Raw genomic sequence first — 19316 nt, 5'->3', positions numbered from 1 at the left:
CTGAAAGATGAACTGTCAGACTGGAGGGAGGTTACTAGTGGAGTTTCTCAGGGATTGGTCTTGGGACTGATCTTATTTAACCTTTTTATTACTGACCTTGGCACAAAAAGTGGGAATGTGCTAATAAAGTTTGCAGATGACACAAAGTTGGAAGGTATTGCCAATACAGAGAAGGATTGGGATATCATATTGGAAAATCTGGATAACCTTGTAAACTGGATAATAGAAATAGGATGGAATTTAATAGTAGAAAGTGCAAGGTTATGCATTTAGGGACTAATAACAATAATTTCTGCTATAAGCTGGGGATGCATCAGTTGGAAGTGACAGAGGAGGAGAAGGATCCGGGTGTATTGGTTGATCACAGGATGACTTTGAGCCGCCAACGTGATGTGGCTGTGAAAAAAGCTAATGCGGTCCTTGGATGCATCAGATGAAGTATTTCCAGTAGAGATAGGGAGGTGTTAGTACCATTATACAAGGCGTTGGTGAGACCTCATCTGGAATACTGTGTGCAGTTCTGTTCCCCCATGTTTAAGAAAGATGAACTCAAACTGGAACAGGTGCAGTGAAGGGTTACTAGGATGATCTGAGGAATGGAAAACCTTATGAGAGGAGACGCAAAGAGCTTGGCTTGTTTAGCCTAACCAAAAGAAGGCTGAGGGTAGATAGGATTGCTCTCTATAAATACATCAGAGGGATAAATACCAGAGAGGGAGAGGAATTATTTAAGTTCAGCACCAGTGTGGACACAAGAACTAATGATATAAACTTGCCATCAGGAAGTTAAGACTTGAAATTAGACACAGGTTTCTAACTATCAGAGGAGTGAAGTTCTGGAATAGACTTCCAAGGGGTGCAGTGGGGGCAAAAAACCTAGATGGCTTCAAAACTGAACTTGATAAATTTATGATGGGACAGCCTAATTTGGCAATTGACTGATCTTTGACTACTGGCAAATATGCCAATGGCCTGTGAAGGGATGTTAGATGGGGTGGGTTCTGTGTTATTACAGAGAATTCTATCTTGGGTGTCTGACTGGTGAGTCTTGCCCACATACTCAGGGTTTAACTGATAGCTATATTTGGGGTCGGGAAGGAGTTTTTCCCCCAGGGCAAACTGACAAACGCTCTGGGGGGTTTTCGCCTTCCTCTGTAGCGTGGGGCACTGGTCACTTACTGGTGGATTCTTTGTACCTTAAAGGCTTTAAACCATGATTTTAGACTTTAATAACTCAGTCATAGGTCAGGTCCATTTACAGAAGTGGATGGGTGAGGTTCTGTTGTGCAGGAGGTCAGACTAGATGATCATATTGGTCCCTTCTCACCTTAGAGTCTGAGTCTATTGGGTGAAATCATAAATCATAAATTTAGACCCATACAAGTAGTTCCTGGATCAGGGGCTAGTGGATCAGATCTTCCTTGAAGTCAAGACATCTTCCCATGCCCCCTTAGCCAATTGGTCATCCTGCCAGCATTGGTAAGAATGGCCATACTAGGTCAGACCAATGTTCCATCTAGCCCAGTATCCTGTCTTCTAGTATCTGAACTGTCCAAGAGAGGGCTGGACATTGCTGAGCAAATGTTTTTGGGAAAATCTGGGACTGGGAATGTGTTGGGATCACTATGCAAGTGGTAACCAAGACTGGTGGAAGCCTGAGTATGACTGGTGTACTGCTGGAAAGCTGCTGGGGTCAGATCTGCTGGATGAATGTATAGTCACTGTACATTACCATGGTTCTTCCAAATTTAAGAAGCATCCAGGCATAGAATGCAGACATTTAAAATCCATTGCCAAGTCCTTGATCCAAAAATAACACACCTTATAAAGTAAATGTGTAAAGATGTTACAGTGCACAGAGTAAAAGTGGTTAGAGCAGTTTTCCAAGTTAGTTTCATTATTAAGTATAATTCATTTTTCTGGGGGTTTTCTGGTTGCCCTTAATTTTAATTTTTTATTTTATAATTGAAGTGTTCTTGTAAAGTGTTATTACACTTAAGTTACTGTTGACTCTGTTTAATAATTTGTTGTTGTTACTGTTAGGGGTATGCACCAAGTTGTTATCTGCTCTCCAAGACTTATTGGTACTGCTTTGTAAAGGGACAATCTCCTGATTTTAGTCACTTCCCTTCACCGAGAAATAGGAAAAATAATTCCTTTGCAAAAACTGTTTTAGGAAACAGAAAGATGGCTCTTATGATTCTCTGAGTATTACTGTAGTAAGTGATAAAACAACAGTTCAGCAATGGATATGTATACCCTTGTTTTCAGTGAAATATCCTTTATAGTTGTAAAGCTGCAGGAATATATTTATTGGTCTTTAACCACCAAATTAAGCTGAATAAACAGCACTAATTAAAGCTTAATAAAAATGGAAATATACTTTAGAGATTTAGAAGGTAGAATATTGGGGTAGAACACCTTAACTTTCCCTTGAGTAACATACGGTAGGATGTATGTATTTTTCTTAAGTAAAATATCATTTTTAATGGTATGGGAAAATTACAATCCAGTTGCAATGGAAGCAACTTCTACAAATTGCTGCACATTCATGAGGTTTTATGTACAGAAATGTACATATTGAAAACCTGGTAAATTGAGTATGGAATCTATAAAGAGATGATTTAGTTTAAAAGGAATCATTTTGAGGTAGTACAATGGCCTCTGTTGTATTGGAGGTCACAAAGATGATCACGGTGGTCCCTTCTGGCCTTGGAATATATGAATTTATAAACCTGAAGAAGGAATCCAAAGTGTAGAATCTCATGTTGTTTTCTTCTCAATTCCTGTGTTCCCCCATCCATACAAGACTGCAAACTCTTCAGGGACCTAGCTTATGTCCACAAAGGGGCCTAGAAGAGTTGGGTGCTATTTAATCAAATAAAAATGATAATGGAAGAAGAAATATTTTCTTCCTGAAGAGATTTGTCAATTGTGCTTGAGTTTTAATATTGTTGACAGGTGAATCACAAATCTAGTGATAGCTAAATCTAGCCTACCTGTGCCTTTTTGTAAAATTGAAGCTAGGAAGCGTTAACGTGGTATGTAGAAGAGAATGAAGAAGTTATCCTTCTGGTAGTTCTGGGGAAAGTTATGCTGAAAAAGAAAGAAAGTTTACTATTTTCCATCTGTACCATCTCTAGTTTAGAAAGAATAGCATTGGAGAGAAACAGCTGCACATCATTATAATAATTTACCTTACCTTTCCATTTAAATTGCAAAATATACTTTCTTGCAAACTTAAGCTGGGTAGTTTACTAAGAAAATACTATTTTGATTCTTAGAATAACATTTAGTCAAATTCCAGTTCTTCTGAAATGTCCAAGTTATCTGGAGTATGATGGATGGAATTCTAGAATGGAAAGAAATTGGCTCAGTGATTTAACTCTGTTTTGCTGTCCTAGTCCATTCTTATTGGTCTAACCAACAATCTTATTTTATTTGTTCAGAGATGTTCCTTTAAAAAAAAAAAAAAAAAAAAAAAAAAAAAAAGAATAATATAATGGCTTTATGTGAACCTTAAAGCTGGGTTTTGAGGGGATGGAAATTTGAGGGGGTTTTGAGGGAATCCAACTTTTACATCTTTTCTTACCTTTCAGGATTTTAATGTTGGGTTTTGTTAGTGTGTAACCCACTTAACAATAATTGGTACATAATATAAAGTAGTGCATGTGGTCTTGACATATGGAACTGGATGAAATTTTTTATGCAAACACTTTTTTGCCCAAAAATGCAAATACTGTTCATTTGAAAAAAATCACGTATTTGAGTCAATTTCAGGAAAATGTTTCTTTGGGGGGAAAAAGAATTGAAATGTCAAAATGGTTCATGTTCTCATTTCCATAACAAAATGTTTTGAGTTTTTTCATTTCAGAAAAAGGTTTGTTTCAGGTTTTCTCTCAATTTTATTTTAAAAATATTTAAAAAAAAATACTCTCCAGAACATTTCAGTAGATACAAAATAAAACTTCAATGTTTTAGTTCACTAAAATTTTAAATATTTGTTTTTGGGTTGACCCATAATGTTTTTTCCCCAGTTATTCAGACAGACACCTGAGCTGAATATTCAGTTATTTGTACAGTGCTATTGGCTTGTGTTTATAAAACATGGATATATAATGTTGGGGGTGGGGGAGTGGTTGGAGGTGGGGCAGGTTTGTAAATAATGTCTTCTCCCTCTGTGCAAAATGAACAATGACTATGAGTATTGTTTCTGAATGCTGGAGTGCACTGTATCATTTTCTGCTTTTACTGTATGTGTTTTGAGACTATCAGAACTTTTTTGCTACCCATAGTAGCTGCCTGTAGTTTTACTGTTTATTTTGGAATGTTAAAGTACAAAACAGCCTGTAAAACATGGACATTTCTTTTGTTCATTAAAACTTCTCTCCAGAGCAGATCATTAAAAGTGTTCCAGCATTTTTCTTCCCTGTTTTTAATGTTGTTGTCTTCAGGATGTAAACATTTGATCAGGACTGAAACACCTATAAATGTATAAATATTTTTTTCTATTTTTGACAATATCACAGTGTTACATTTCCCCCTCCTGCTCCCCCCCATGTACTTTGTGTAGTATTAAATTTCAGAACTATTGAGCAGTTTTACCACTCAAAAAATGCACACTCTGCATGTGTACTATGAACCTGTATACTCCTTAATTAATTTGTATATACTGGCTATAGACATTTAGATGTTTTTAACTCATTTAGTCTTTCTTTTATTTAAAAACAGAGGATAATAAATGTAAGGGATTGTTCTAATTGCATCACTTATGAGGGAAACTAAAGAAAACAAAGTTAAAGTAAAAATTCTTCTTTCATTTACACTGGATTTTCACCAGTGTAACTCCATCGATTTCTAAACAGTTACTTCTGGGTTTATACTGAGTGAAGAACCAGAGAAAAGGTAGGTGAGGTAATATCTTTTATTGGACCAACTTTTGTTGGTAAAAGAGACAAGCGTTCAAGCAGCCTGAATAAGAGCTCTGTATAAGCTCAAAAGCTTGTCTCTCACCAACAGAAGTAGGTCCAATGAAATATATTTCCTCACCCACCTTGTCTCTGTAATATAATATCCTGGGACAGACAAGAACACTGCATAAAGTGAAGTATCAAGTAGTTTTTCCATTATTTTTGCTATGCCAAATGGAAGGTTGGCAGAATGAGAAATTTGGATAGCAAGATCAAGAACTTGGTACAAAAGCTTAGATAGATACCTTAACTTCTATATAGTTGGTGCACATTGTGTTGTACAATATGTGCTTCAAAGTCAGGTCCAATGCACAACAGGATGCATTAAACACTTGTAGTCCTGTTTTAGTGTTTCACTTTTTTGGTGTGTCAAAAATGTAGTCTTAAACATAGGAAGGTGAAAATATATTTAATTAATGGAAACTCATATAAATCTCACCTAATCAAAGAAGGGCCTCTAGATAGGTATGCTGTAGCTATAATTTGCAGCATCTTCTGCTATTGTATGTGTAACAAAACAAAAAAGCAACCTCAATACATTTTTGTCTCTTTCCAAAACATATTTCCTTTTGAGTCTATGAAATCTGATTTTCAGGTGTGTTGCTGTCCAAAATACTGTTTGCTTCATCCCCTTTGCTCACATAAATATCCTCCATGCAGGTCAGTTTCTCCTAGAAGAATCTCGCCTCATCGAAGCAGCTGAAATGGCAAAGAAGGCAGCTGAGCTGGACAATACAGAGTTTGATGTTGTCTTCAATGCAGCCCATATGCTCAGGTTCATTCTCTCTTAATCTTCTTTGGTTTTCTCTCTCTCTCTTTTCCCCCACCCCCAAACTCTGAAGCGTTTGCTTACAGCAAGTTTTTTTAACCAAATATCTCTTTTGAAAGCTTTGTTGTATCCAGTAAGGAGGAAAGAAATGGAGTGAAACTTTTGCCATCTAGCAGAGTCAATTTTTAACTTTTCTGCATATTACATCCAAATTCATTATCTATTTCACAAGCATGTAATCCTCTTTGCTTGTATATGAGAACAATATATCTTCCTTTCCTACTGTACCTTCAGCAATATTGCCTTTTAAATTATTTTTAAAGACTTGAGTCACAAAAATAGAGAGACCATAAATAAGAGAATGGAACTCTACTGCTCTGACTATAACTTGAGAATACTGGAAATACCAAAGAATATTATATAAATATCATTAGGGAGTAGTAAACTGATTAGAAGTCTAAATATCGGTCTCAAGGGTTATGGTGACTTTGAGAAATACAGGAGTGATTAATGATATTATCAGAACCCCTTGATTCAGAGTCAGTCTTGTATTTAATTTTGTTCTGCTATCTGAAATTTTAAAGGGCTTTTTCTTCCTTTTAAAACCAATGCACCTTGACTTTCAGCTACATTGAGCTTCTCCCTAAACACTTATGTTATGCTTACATTACTGTATTAGTCTCCAGGCTTTATTTCTAGGATAACTATATAATTATTATGCTTCTTATATACTTAAAAGGAGGAGCAATGACTGAGTACAAATGGTTTGGGTTAAGCTATATTTTGCTTTGGAAAATATACTGTACATAATGTACAAAAATAAGGGAACTGGTTTTGAGTAAATATATTCAATTAGCACAGAGTAGTAGTCATTAGAGCAGTTACCTTAATGGGCTTCTTTTGCTTGACTCTTTATAATTTTAACATCCACAGATAGAAAGCGAAAAAGAAAATGACTTGAAAAAGGCAGAATAAATTCTTAGTTGAGTGACCTACATTCCAAATTGAACCGAAGCTTCTTATAACAGGATTTTGAAGTAAGCCCCAAAATGCCTTTAAAAGATTGTTAGAAAGAGATGGACTCAGTTCTTGTACATCTGTAAAGGAAATCAAGACAAATGGTACAATCATTCATTCATTAAATATTATCCCAAACGCCAGCACCAATGTGGATTGTTTTAAGGATCCTTTCATTTCTCTTTTTCATTTTCTAACATTTAATCCTCTTTAGAATGTGGATATACCTAGAGCAATTCATCTAAGCATTAATGAAGAAAATCAAGCCTAGGAAGTTAGGCACAGAGATGATGGGATTAACTGTAAAATAGAGGTTTTTTTGTCTTTAAAGTGAAGGTGTGATGCCAAGGGACAATGCTATATCATCAAGGTGGGCTAGTGTTGTCACTTTTCCAGGGCTAGCTGCACCTCTGACCCCTTCGCTGGCATCTCTGAGTGTACCCCCTTCAGGGTATGAGGCCTTGGCCTTTACCTCCCTGGGGTAAAATCTTGCTATTCTCCTACTTTCACAGTTGGTCTACATTACAAAGTTAAGTGAACATAAGTCACCTTATGTCAACCCTCAAATTTGCCTGTGGCTGACGTACGTGCCCTGTTACAGCAACGCAGTAAATTCATCTTCCTGAATGGGATAGAACCAATGTTGACATACTGAGATCAACACAGTGTGAATGTGGACACTATGTGAACTGTGTTGACACTAACGGTCATCCAGCAGTAGTCCCACAATGCCCCTGTTCTTTGCGACAGTTTCCACTATGGTCACAGTTGTCACTGGTCACTGCCCAGGGATCATGGACACTGGAAGTCCTCCCTAAGTTGTTGAAATGCCTTTTCCTGATTGCCTACCTTGGTAAGCACGCCTCATAGCTCTCCCTTGTTGTGTGCAACTACCTAGCCAGTCATGCCGGCTCCACACAGTAGATATGCTCCTGCCTGGAGTAAACAGGAGGCATTGGTCCCCTGAATGTGTGGAGAGAAGAGGCTGTGCAAGCGCAGCTATGCGCCAGCCACAGATACATGGAAGTTTATGAACAGATTGCATCGGGGTGCAAGCTAAGGGGTATGACAAGGATCAGCAGCAGTGCCATGTGAAAGTAAAGGAACTTTGTCAGGGATACCCTAAGGCAAGAGACGCCAACAATAGATCTAATAGTGTCCCTCAGATCTGCCACTTTTTCAACAAGCTGCATGCCATACTTTGCAGATATCCCACCAATATCCCACAGACTACTGTGAATTCCAAAGAGGAAGAGAGATGTCGTGGGGGGGCTGCAGCAATGCCACAAGCCAATCACAGTAACACTAATGAAAGGGAACTTGGGTAACTGTGGATGCATTTGTTCTTACAGTTCTTAGATGTAAAGATGGCACCCAGTCCAAGCTAAAAAGACAAAGGTATCAACTTTTCATTGTTCTGTTTGAACATGAAGAAGTAGAAGTATTGCAAACAGAGGTGGAGTTGGCATCTGCTCAGTTCTTAATTTGTAATGAAAGATGTGCAAGGGCTCAAGTGATGAGATGCCAGGAATCAAGCAGTTTTTTTATTACTTTTATAACTGATGCAGGCCTAGAGGTGCTGGAGCTCAACTTATCAAGCCCTGGCACAAATTAAGTACTGCATCTGCTTTTCGTTCCCATGTTGAATTAGGCAACAGGCCATGCAGAACAGTTTGTTCATGCATATAGGGATGTCCCTTGTATCTTCCTAAGAGAGATTGATGAAACTTTCATGGAGATACTCTGCAATCCTCTCCCAGTGTTTTTAGTGATAGCTGCCTTATTTCTTCATGTGTGGTAGACAATTTCCCATGCCACTCCACAATGCGTTCCAACTGGCACCATCACAGTAAACAGACTAGCAGCATACGTGCCTGAGCACGTACTGGGACACCAGTAGCAACCTTATACTCAGTGCCTTTGTTACCCTCAAGATTAAATTACCATCTAAAACTACCACTACATGTGGAAGAAAATGCCATTGGTTGGTGCCATTGCCCTTTACTCGCACCCATGGAATAGGGACCAAAATTTTATTGCTTCATGAAACAGAAAATCTTTTCCCTCACCCCACCCCTGGCGGGCGATACTAACCATGGCGGGGCTGAAGTGTCAATAAGCAGAAAGGGAAAGGTAAGTTTCAAAACTCCCTTCCCTCTGTGGTTGCTTTTCCCATCCTGCTCCCACACCCAATATACCCCTACCCATGCCACAGGACAGCAAGGAAAACCAGAGCTTCATATACCCTGACTTGTGAGAACCACACTTGGTGTATGTGTAGCCACAATGGACTAAATTTGTGCACTGAAATGGACAGAAGTGTTTGCTGCCTTTCCAATTTGTTAAATTTGCTTGTGGTTTTTTTGCATGTTTTTCTGCACTGTTTTTCCAATGAATAAAATTCTATTTTTGGACAATAAAATGATCTTTATTAGTTTACAACACACATTGCAGAATGTTACTCAAAGCAAACAGTACTTGTGAATGTACAACCAATACAATTCCTAGCATCAGGAAAATACCTAGTTATATTTATAAATGTACAGCAAGCACTACACAGTTCTTAGCAGCACCCAAAGTTCCAGGACAAGAGGACACTCCAGAACACTACTGCGAATGACTATTAGTGCTCTTTTAAAGCCTTTATCAACTGCATAGCTCCATATTGGGCTCTTATAATGGCCCTTATGTCTAGCTGTTCAAAGTCAGCAGACGGCCACTCTACTTCTATCCTGGCAGCAGCTTTTCCCCCACAGATATTATTCAAGACAAAACAGACAGCTGTAACCACTGGAATATTTTTTTCACTCAGCTCTAATCTAGTGAGTAAACACCTTCAGGGTCCCTTCAGCCTATCAAAACCACATTCAACAGTCATTTTACACTGGCCATGCCCACAGTTGAATCTTTCCTTGGTTCAGACAAGATGGCATCCAGCTTCATGAGCCATGGGCAGGCTGGGTTCCCCAGAGTCACTATTGGCATCTCAACATCACCAGTGGTAAATCTGCCAGTTGGGAAAGAATGTCCCTGCTTGCAGCTTTCTGAACAGTCCTGTTCTTAAAGATGCATGTATTACACACCTTCCCTGACCAGCCCACACTGATATCTGTGAAATGTCCCAAGTGATCTACCATTGCTTGCATAATCATAGGAAAAAAACCGTTTCTGTTAATGTACTCTGTGTGAAGGTGGGCTAGTGCTTGTGGGATTTTTTTTGGAGGAAGTGGGTTTTCAGGATAAATTTGAATGACAGAGAGCTGAGATGATTCCAGGCAGTTGGATCAGGAGAAGTAGGGTGCAGAGATGTGTGAGAAGGAAAGGAAGTGAATGGTTATACGGTCATAAGTTTAGGAGTAAAGGTGGCAAGGTGGGTTGCAATAACAAACCAGAGAGAGAGATGTAGGTGGGTGCTGCCTTGAAAGCAAAACTGAGACTCTTAAACATCACAGTAAGCAATGGTGGACAATGGAGTGGCACAAAGGAGTTGTGCAGACTGATTGTCAAGTGAGAGATCATTTTAGATGCTGGATGGACTGGAGGATTGCGAGGTGGAAAACGTTAGATTAGAGGAGTTAACCAGGCAGGGGATAAACGTAGCTGTGGTGATGGGGAAGAAGAGATGGATTTAAAATACATGGTTTATTAAGAAACAACAGGATTTATGTTGGCCTGGATATAGAGCAAGAGGTTCAAAATGATAGAAGGTAATAACAACAATACATGATAGTGACACTATTTCTGAGGAAAAATCTGGTTTCTGTAAAGCCAAAAATATAAAATGACTTACATTTTTTAGAGAGACAAGGTGAGCAAAGTAATATATTTTATTAGACCAGCTTCTATTGGTGAAAAAGATAGGCTTTTGAACTTTCACCAACAGAAGTTGGTCGATAAAAGATATTAATTCACCTGCCTGGTCTGTCTAACATAAGACGCACATGGCTACCACAACGCGACAAACATTATTAAAAGATTTTAGTAGCTTTTGCCTTTAAATGGTCTGATTTTAGTGAGCAACCTTTCTTGCATCTGTTTCCCACAAAGCATTAACTCAGATTAGAATAAATGTTTAACTACAAACATCCACATTCATGCCTCTGCAAAATATAAACATTCCTACATAACAGGAATAAGTGGCATTTAAATAATTGACAAAGTTGCTCTTTGTACTCATAACAGGAGCCTGCTGTCTTGACTTGCTCAGATATTCCCACTGTTTTCAGTGGGATGATTCTTGTCAGCGAGAAAAGCAGGATTTGAAAATGTTACACTCCTGTGATATCACACATGTCAATATAGAATCAGGAAATCCAGTTTACTTCTAATTGCCTAAATTCAAATGTTGAATTGGCATGTTTAACATTGCATATTTAACTACTATGCTTTTTACTGAAATATATTAATATACACTCATATGTTTACATAAATATAATTTATCATTTAGCTTTTGGGATATAGACTAATTCTAGAGAAATGCCATTCTTAATATCAATAAAGCAAGTTAGATTGCAGGTCTAAGAGTTAGAGAACAGCTAGTACCTTTTCAACAGCCAACTTCCTATTACCTAACAAAGGCCCTGAACTTACAATGAGCTCTGTAATAGTAAGGTTTCTTAATTTCAGTGACATGGGTGTACCTATCTGAGGCTAATTGCCCATTCAGGGCCTTTTGGAGTCAATATGAGTTGTAGATCTTCTGCATCTCTCACAATTGGTGCTTGTGTCTCCAAAGCAAACTTCAGCCTGAGGCCTGATGCTCAGCATGCAAAATGTAGCTCAAATAGTTAGTTTGGTAAAGATTTAAGAAACTGTAAATGGGTTTATAATGGAGGGTGCTTGTGTGACATAAATAAAAATAGGATAAGGGTTTAAATGTTTACAGTCTAATCATGATTTTATTATGGCACCAAAAATTTCATTTAAGAATACTTGGTGCCAAATTTTGGCTTTCTAGACTACTTTTCCTTACACGGACTTTCCCATTTTTCTTTGGTTGGGCAGATGCCAGATCACTTAAACAAGGAGCTGGCAGTTCAGGGCTTTGTAACATAGCAGATCCCAAGTGGTATGCAGGGTAACTGTCCTCCTTCCCACTCAAATACTTGCACATCTAAACATATATAATGTAGTCATCATTTTATTGATAAGATTATTTCTTTTAATTTAATGGTTGATTAACAACATAATTGAAATGAATCAGTCTTGAATCCTTTATCAGGTCACTTGAAGGTTTAAACTAGTGTAAATGGTGGATTCTCTGTAACTTGAAGTCTTTAAATCATGATTTGAAGACTTCAGTAACTCAGCCAGAAGTTATGGGTCTATTACAGGAGGGGCTGGGTTTGATTCTGGGGCCTGCAATGTGCAGAAGGTCAGACCAGATGATCATGATAGTCCCTTCTGGCCTTAAAATCGGAGTCTGAGTCACTGAGACATACGTAAGGAGAAGAGCACATGGGTCTACATCAGTAATATTCAGACCTCAGTGGTTCAGGAGCCAAATTAGCAATCAACATTACCAAAAGAACCACAGACGCATTAAAGAGCCACTAGAGACTTCCGAGCATCAATCTGAGTATCACTGGTCTAAAGGCTCAGTTTAAGGGCTGCTTATGACCAAGATCAAAATGCTAGATAGCAAGTTATGTCGCTGAAGCGAGCAGATATTTGTATTCCCCTAAGTTAGTTAGGGTAGTTAGTTTAAGCTTTGGGAGTCAAGCAACAGAAGTCAGATATACTTTCAAAGTCAGCACGCATGGAAAGCCTAGGATATCGTTCATAATGATTGAAAGCAGTCTTTCTTCTCTAGGTATTCCCCAGTTTCTCCGGGCTTCCTTTTCCTCCCTTGTATTTTATTCTTATCACTGATGTATCTAATCATTTTCTCTAAGTTATGCTTCCTCTAGTGGAACCCTTCCATTGTTTGACATTGATCCAGAGCTATTTGCTGCTTAGTGGCATAGGGTTACGGCAATTTCCTACCTCCATGTCTTTTATTTTTCCTCAAGGGGAAACCATTCCAGGGCTTAACATAATGAATTCTAGTTTAGCTTTCCAGTGAGAATGTGAATGTACTCTGCTATACCTTAGCTGAAGGAGCTGTTTATGAATGCCTCATAATAGAACTTGCATTTTCCTCACAAGATTAGTATGGATTGAATACATTTATGAAAACAATTTTTAATAAAGAACTACAAATTCAAATTGATTTCAACTTGAAAATTAATGGTCCATGTTTCAAGATATGTTTGTGGAAGGAAAAAAGAATAATGTATTTCCAATGGGCTAGAAGGAGCATGAATTTCAATCCATTCCATTTTCATATGCAAGCAATTCTTCCGTAAGGAAAATGTGCCTTGCCCAGTAGGCAAAGAAAAAAGGCGCATTGTTTATACAGAATTTTGCTGCATTTAGGATGGTTATATTTCCTGATATTGTGGGAAATGAAAGCTACATGACATTTAATTTCACTTGTCTTTTACTAAGTTGTGAAATTTAGCTTTTTGCTGAGGAGTTTTAAGTGCCACAACATCCCTTTGACTAAAACCCAACAGGAATGTTTCAGAAGTGTGTTAAATGAATATTTTTAGACACTCACTGCTAACCACTCAACCACTGAGCTGATAAATGTGCAGAGTAATTTAAAACAGTTGATGGGTATAAACTGGGTTTCCTTTGGCAAACTGCTTGTCAGGAAATGGTTTCAACTTGCTAGAAAACTATGTGAAACTCCAAAAGGATTTTACTTCCTCCATTTTACTCTGAAGACTAATAACTGTCTATCAAAATGCATTGATTGAATGAATTGCCGGTAGCACATTGTGTGGTTAATTTTCAAAACTCCAGTGGAAAGTCAAATGGAGGTTTAACACCTGCAATCTATGATCCCTGAACAATAAACAGTTTAAAAAAACCTTATAGGTAAAACCTGCAGATCCAACTGCTCACTTTGAATGTACTGATTTAATTTACAAGTGTTCTGGAAATCTGGAAAACAAAGTGATGAAATTTGAGTTGTTATTCTTTTCCTTCCACCTCTTCCATCCTCTAAAAGCTGCAGGAGAATATGCCACAAGACAGGACTATGAACTTAACCAAAAATGCATCTGTAGCCCTCTAACAAACATGCCAACAATTGCCTATTAGGAATGAGAAGTCTACAGTTAAGACACCCAGGTTTCTATAATAATTAGCCTTTGACTACCTTTTGGTACAGGAAGCCGTAATACATTTGTCCTTCTGTTTGGTTTAAGGATTGTAATAACCCAAATGTTAATAATGTTGGAAGGTGTAATTTACCTGGCATCCCTTCAGTTTGTTTGGTTGTTCTTGTGCATGTGCTGGCCTCTGCCAGCTTCCTTATGACAGTGTTGTGGGAAGAGAATAAAGACATGTCGCATTATGTTACAACCCAAACCTTCACAAATATAATACTAAAGGTATAGCTAATTTTGCAAATATTGTACCAGATCTTCAGCTGGTGTAATCTGGCAAAGGGCCATAAACTTGCAAAAAAATACAGTGGATCAGTTGGTTCAACGACCACTAAAATCCTATTAGAACTAAAACGTGAATAGGAAATAAGAATAGCATGTCATTATAGAGAACTGATATTCAGAGCAATAAAAATAATAATTGTATTGGCATTTGGTAATAGGATGTTTTAAATGGTGGAAGCAAACACAATTATCCATGTCCACATTTGCCATGTTTACCTAAAAAAAAAAAAAAAAAAAAAACCCTAATTGTAATTTTATTTTTTTCCCCCTGCACCAATAGACAAGCCAGTCTCAATGAAGCAGCAGAGAAGTATTATAAAATGGCAGCAGGATTGAGACCTAATGTAAGTGCTTTTTTTTTTTTTTAAATGACATGCGTTACTCAAAATGATGAACTCACAATTGTGTTAGAACTTCTGGTACTTTGAGGAGAAACTAATTGTGGGAATGTGTGATCTCGGAGCCTGTATAGGGAATGCTTTTAATGAATAATTAGAGGGTAGTAGAAGTCAAATAAAGCTTTTCATTGTCAAACTAATCACTATATTTTTTTTTCCAGTCTTGGTATAAAGTTCAAAAAACAAGTAGAATTGTATTACTATGTTTTAAATAAAAGTTTTATTTTAGGAGGCTTAAGTTTAGTTATGCAAAGTCAAATGTGTTAATTTTTTGGGTCCTCCTAATGCCAGACATTTTCATTGGTGGGTAGAGAATAGAAAGACTGTCTGCATTCCAGATACTGGATAAGAAATTTTAAATGATAATTTTCAGGCTTTTTATCTGTAATGAAAGTTTTGTTCTAAAACAATCCCAAAGTTGCTATTACCTCAGATATAACTTCATATTGTTATGCACCATATACAAACTAAATACTTTTTTTACTTTGAAGAGATGGTAGAAAGGAGTTTGGGGAGGTTGGAGGTAGGGGGAGGTGGTGAGTTGTGGGGAAAGTTGGAGGAAGTGTATGCACATGTTTTTTTTCCCCCACAGTCCCCTTTTTTCCTCCCCAAAAATGCTTGTTTCTACCTTCACTAAACTTGATAATTCTTTCTTTAGAATGTTTCCATAAGCATTACTGATGTGGAATAAGGACTGCATGAAATAACTCTCACTGAATAAAAGTAATAAGACAGCTTTTTCTTTTTGTCAATTACTTACCCCATCTTAAAAATTGTGTGATTAACTTTCCAATTTAGAAACAAGAGGTGAAATCCTGAAGTCAATGATAAAACACCCATTGACATCAGTAGAACCAGGATCTCACCCAAGATATTTAACACTTAGAGCTATATAATGAAGCAAACTTATAGAGCATATTCCCAGACAAAAAAAAACTTTGAGAATATACATGAGTAACTTTAGAGCAAAAACAACAACAACAAAATCCCCACAAAAAATAGATTTTTTTTTTAAATGCAATCGGGAAAATTCAGAGTCAAAGGTAAAAATAAATAAAATCCCAAATTATCTGAAATTATGTTATGTATAGTTTAAATACCCAGAAATCCTGAGCTCCCTCTCCATAGCAATGCCAGCTTTCCATATTCCATTCTTTGTTTCTTCCACTTGGTAAGATTCTATCTGGAGGATTGAAGAATTTTTATATTCTTCCACAAAGTCCTAATCCTTTCTTTGACTGTGGACATATTAAATGTTGAAAAGCCACTCTAATGATACACAGTTGGTACAACCACCATTCTTATATTTTCAGTTAGTCATTTTACTTTCAAAAGGTCTCTTAGAAATCTGCTATCTATTTCTGTAGATATCTGAGGCTATGTCTTCACTGTCAGTGAAGACCTGCTCAGTCGATCCAGAGATCGACGTATTAAGATCACCTTCTCAAGTGGCGTAGCACTGCATCGACGGGAACGCGGTTCCCATCGGCGCGGTGCAGTAAAGATGGCACACAGAAGAGAAGCAGGGAAGTTGATGGGAGTTATGCAAGTTTTTTGCGCAGCTTGCATCACTCCAGTCGACTGCTGCCGAATCTCGGAGGTAAGTGTAGACAAGTCCTGAAATTTGGAGAATACAGTACATTTTGAGAATAGAGTATCAAAGTATTCCATTGAGCACTAGTTTTATTTCAGTGATATGGCAGCGTATTGGAACTCAGATCATTTACTTAGGAAGGGAAAGAAATTAGAAGCATGTGCTCTTTTCAGTTTAATTTGAGTAACCATCCTTATTTTCAGCCATTTACTGCCAATTAATTCTGTTTAAAAATAAAACAAACAAAAAAAAGGGTTATGCAAATAATACTCTATGTAAATAATTTAATGAGCTATGTTGCATAGGTGCAACAATTTGCATATGACCTTAAGACTCCAGCTTTAAACAAAGTATGTGGATTTAATGGCCATGCAATCCTGATGAAGAAACTGCTTATCCACAGGGGAACACCACTGAAATCTTTCCAAACACTGCCCTGCCAGCATTCCTCAGTCCTGATGTGGGGAAAAAAGTCATCTAGGGCAACAGGGGTAGCTTATTCTTCATGGCCCATGAAGTTTTTGGTCTTTCTGTTATGTCTGACAAGCAGTGTAAAGTATGTTGGTTTATTTGTACTGTGGCAGCTAGAATTGAGACCCACCAAACTCGTCTCATGTTAGTGGGAGACAGCATTTAATTCCTACTGAGTTAGGATTCAAACTGGTGATCCACAGGCAAAAGGCTCTGAAGCTTATTAGCAATGTTCAGAGACATTCCAGCCTCCTAATATATGCTAATGTTGCACCTTCTGGCATAACTGAAAAGATTGGTTTATTAAACAAAGTTCCCACATTTCCAACACACTGCTCTGTCTTCTTCATATAAGCCCATCTGTGCACCTGTTCTTAAAGGGACATTCCCATTAACCAAAATTCAAACACTAAAAGTGTATCAATTAAACTACTATTGACAGAATGTCCAAATTAACCTCTAAATATATATATATATTTTTAACAATATGAAGTCATTTCAACAATTAGTGCAGGGTCCACACACTGACTTGTATATATTTCCCTCCAGAATGGATCAGTCACTAAGTTTGAACCTACAACCCTCAGGTACACAGCACAGACCACTGCCAGCTCTGCTCTTGGCATAACTGGCAGAGAAGATATGGTGTTATCCTCTGAGGGCAACACAGCTATTTGTGAACTATCATGGGATTGCTGGCTATGAGGAGTCCTGACTCTGGGAGAAGAGTATGATTAGTGGTTAGAGAATACACAGGAAAGTGTAATGACATCTCTGTGTGCATCATCTAAAGCAATTGAACTTGGACTCTCTAAATCAAAAAGCATGAAGGCCTACCACTTGAGCTAACGGACAATTCCCATTAGTATGGAGTCAGTAACAAACTCATTAAGCTCTATATGTTGTGGTGAGGGCGGCCTGTTCTGCCCTTTCGGGGGTCCTGCGCCCTCTTCGGCTATGCCGGCGATATGCCTGGGGGGGGCTGGGCCTGGGCCTGGGCCTGCCCTCTGCCCCAGGCCCCAACCCAGGGACCCTGTGTGGAGTAGTCTCAAAACTGCTCAGTCCATGACTTACTCCCTTCCCTGGGTCACCTGTCCTTGGTCCCATTGCTCACAGTCTGCTTCCTGGAACCCGGTGGGGAGGGGTTCTCCCTCAGGCCTGTGTGCCTTGGATCCCTGGCCATGCCCGGATAGGCACCCTCCTTGTCTCTGGTACCTTTTGGGTTGTGGTAGCAACAGGGTTTGCTCCAAGCCCTGTAGTACCTCTCCTCTGCTCTGTTCCTCCTCTTAACTCCCTTCCAGCTGCCCTCGTCTGCCTGACAGGGAGGCTTTTAACTGCTGGGGCAAGCTCCTTGATTGGCCTCAGCTTGCCTAATTGGCCTAATTGCCCTGAAGTAGCCCCACCTGGATCACCCAGGGAACAGGGATTTGTTGATCCTGGGGCTAATATAGATACCCTCCACTACTCTTCTGTAGCCATCATGTCTGGCCTTGTCACAATGTGTTCTAGCCACATGAGAGCAACAAAGACCCATGCTGTTGGCATGGGTTACACAAAGAGATAATTTGGCCCATTTCACCTGAAAAGGCAGTGTAGCAAAATGGATGAAGGCATGGGACTGTCATTGTAGACAGCTGATTTATGTTACCAGCTCTGCCTGACATGACCTTGTCCAATCTCTGTTATCTTAGCGGAAAATGAATAAATGATAGTTACACCTCCTCTAAGGTAGAAGTGTGAGGCCTGGGTTAATAAGGGTTATGAAGTACAAAGATATATCAGGAGAAGCGAGTAGAAGACTAATATTCGATTTTGTGGGCTTTCAGATGGCAGTTCAGTGCACCTCCCTGTAGGCCACAGGGCATTGTGTGGATGTCTTTTTCTCTCATAAAAAATGTGTGATGGTATATGGTTGTGACAGACCTACAAGGTGCATGACGCTTGGCAGATATCAGTCCCTAATTCTTACATAGATTAAACTTTTTCCTATCAGTTTATTTTGTTTCTGTCTCAGTTCTGCTGACCTTTCCATAACTTTTTATATAGCATTTCTAACCCAATTCATAACTTTTAATTATTCACTCCAAACTAGGGTGCATCCACACTGCAAACTAAAGTGTGATTGTAGCATGGGGTCGGCATATCCGTGCTAGCTTCAATCTATCCAGCACAAGTAACAATAGTAGTGATGATGTGATGGCACAGACTTAAGCACAGGCGAGCTGCCCCCAGTAGAAGCCCACTAAGGATCTTGGGTACAGGAATTAGTTCAGGGAAGTCTTATGGCCTGTATTATACAGGAGGTCAGACAAGATGATCACAGTGGTCATTTCTGGCTTTATAATCTATTCAGTCTGTGGGATAAGCAAAGGTTCAAGCTGGTTCTTGTTTTGTGCAAATGGATTCAGCTATCTGTAATAATAAATAAATAGTCTCCTAGTGTGTGACTTTCACTCCGAATTACTCACTTGACTAATACTGTAGTTTTTGTATACAGAGTGTTTTATCTCTATAGGAGCATTTGTGTCTTGCACATACATTTTTCTGTTTTGTACATTGCCGTGAGGCTTGGGCACAACTGTAACCAGCAGAGGC

The 19316-nt window shown here is 38.5% G+C and overlaps 1 protein-coding gene across 6 annotated transcripts in view; it reads left to right on the top strand.

Annotated features, from left to right (window-relative positions):
* TMTC2 (transmembrane O-mannosyltransferase targeting cadherins 2) overlaps positions 1 to 19316 on the top strand; it is a 330806-nt gene that overhangs the window by 287131 nt on the left and 24359 nt on the right. For all 6 annotated transcript variants that reach the window (XM_067559871.1, XM_067559869.1, XM_067559870.1 and 3 more), the window contains 2 exons: positions 5631 to 5745; positions 14539 to 14602. In XM_067559871.1, the coding sequence (XP_067415972.1) occupies positions 5631 to 5745; positions 14539 to 14602 (179 nt within the window). The remainder of the gene's footprint in view (positions 1 to 5630; positions 5746 to 14538; positions 14603 to 19316) is intronic.

This window comes from Emydura macquarii, unplaced genomic scaffold (genome assembly GCF_026122565.2).
Source record: "Emydura macquarii macquarii isolate MOO-44397 ecotype Brisbane River unplaced genomic scaffold, CSIRO-AGI_Emac_v2 contig_2205, whole genome shotgun sequence".
Taxonomy (NCBI): Eukaryota; Metazoa; Chordata; order Testudines; family Chelidae; genus Emydura; species Emydura macquarii.
The sequence above is the reverse complement of the archived record's forward strand: the minus strand, read 5'-3'. Positions and strand labels throughout refer to the sequence as shown.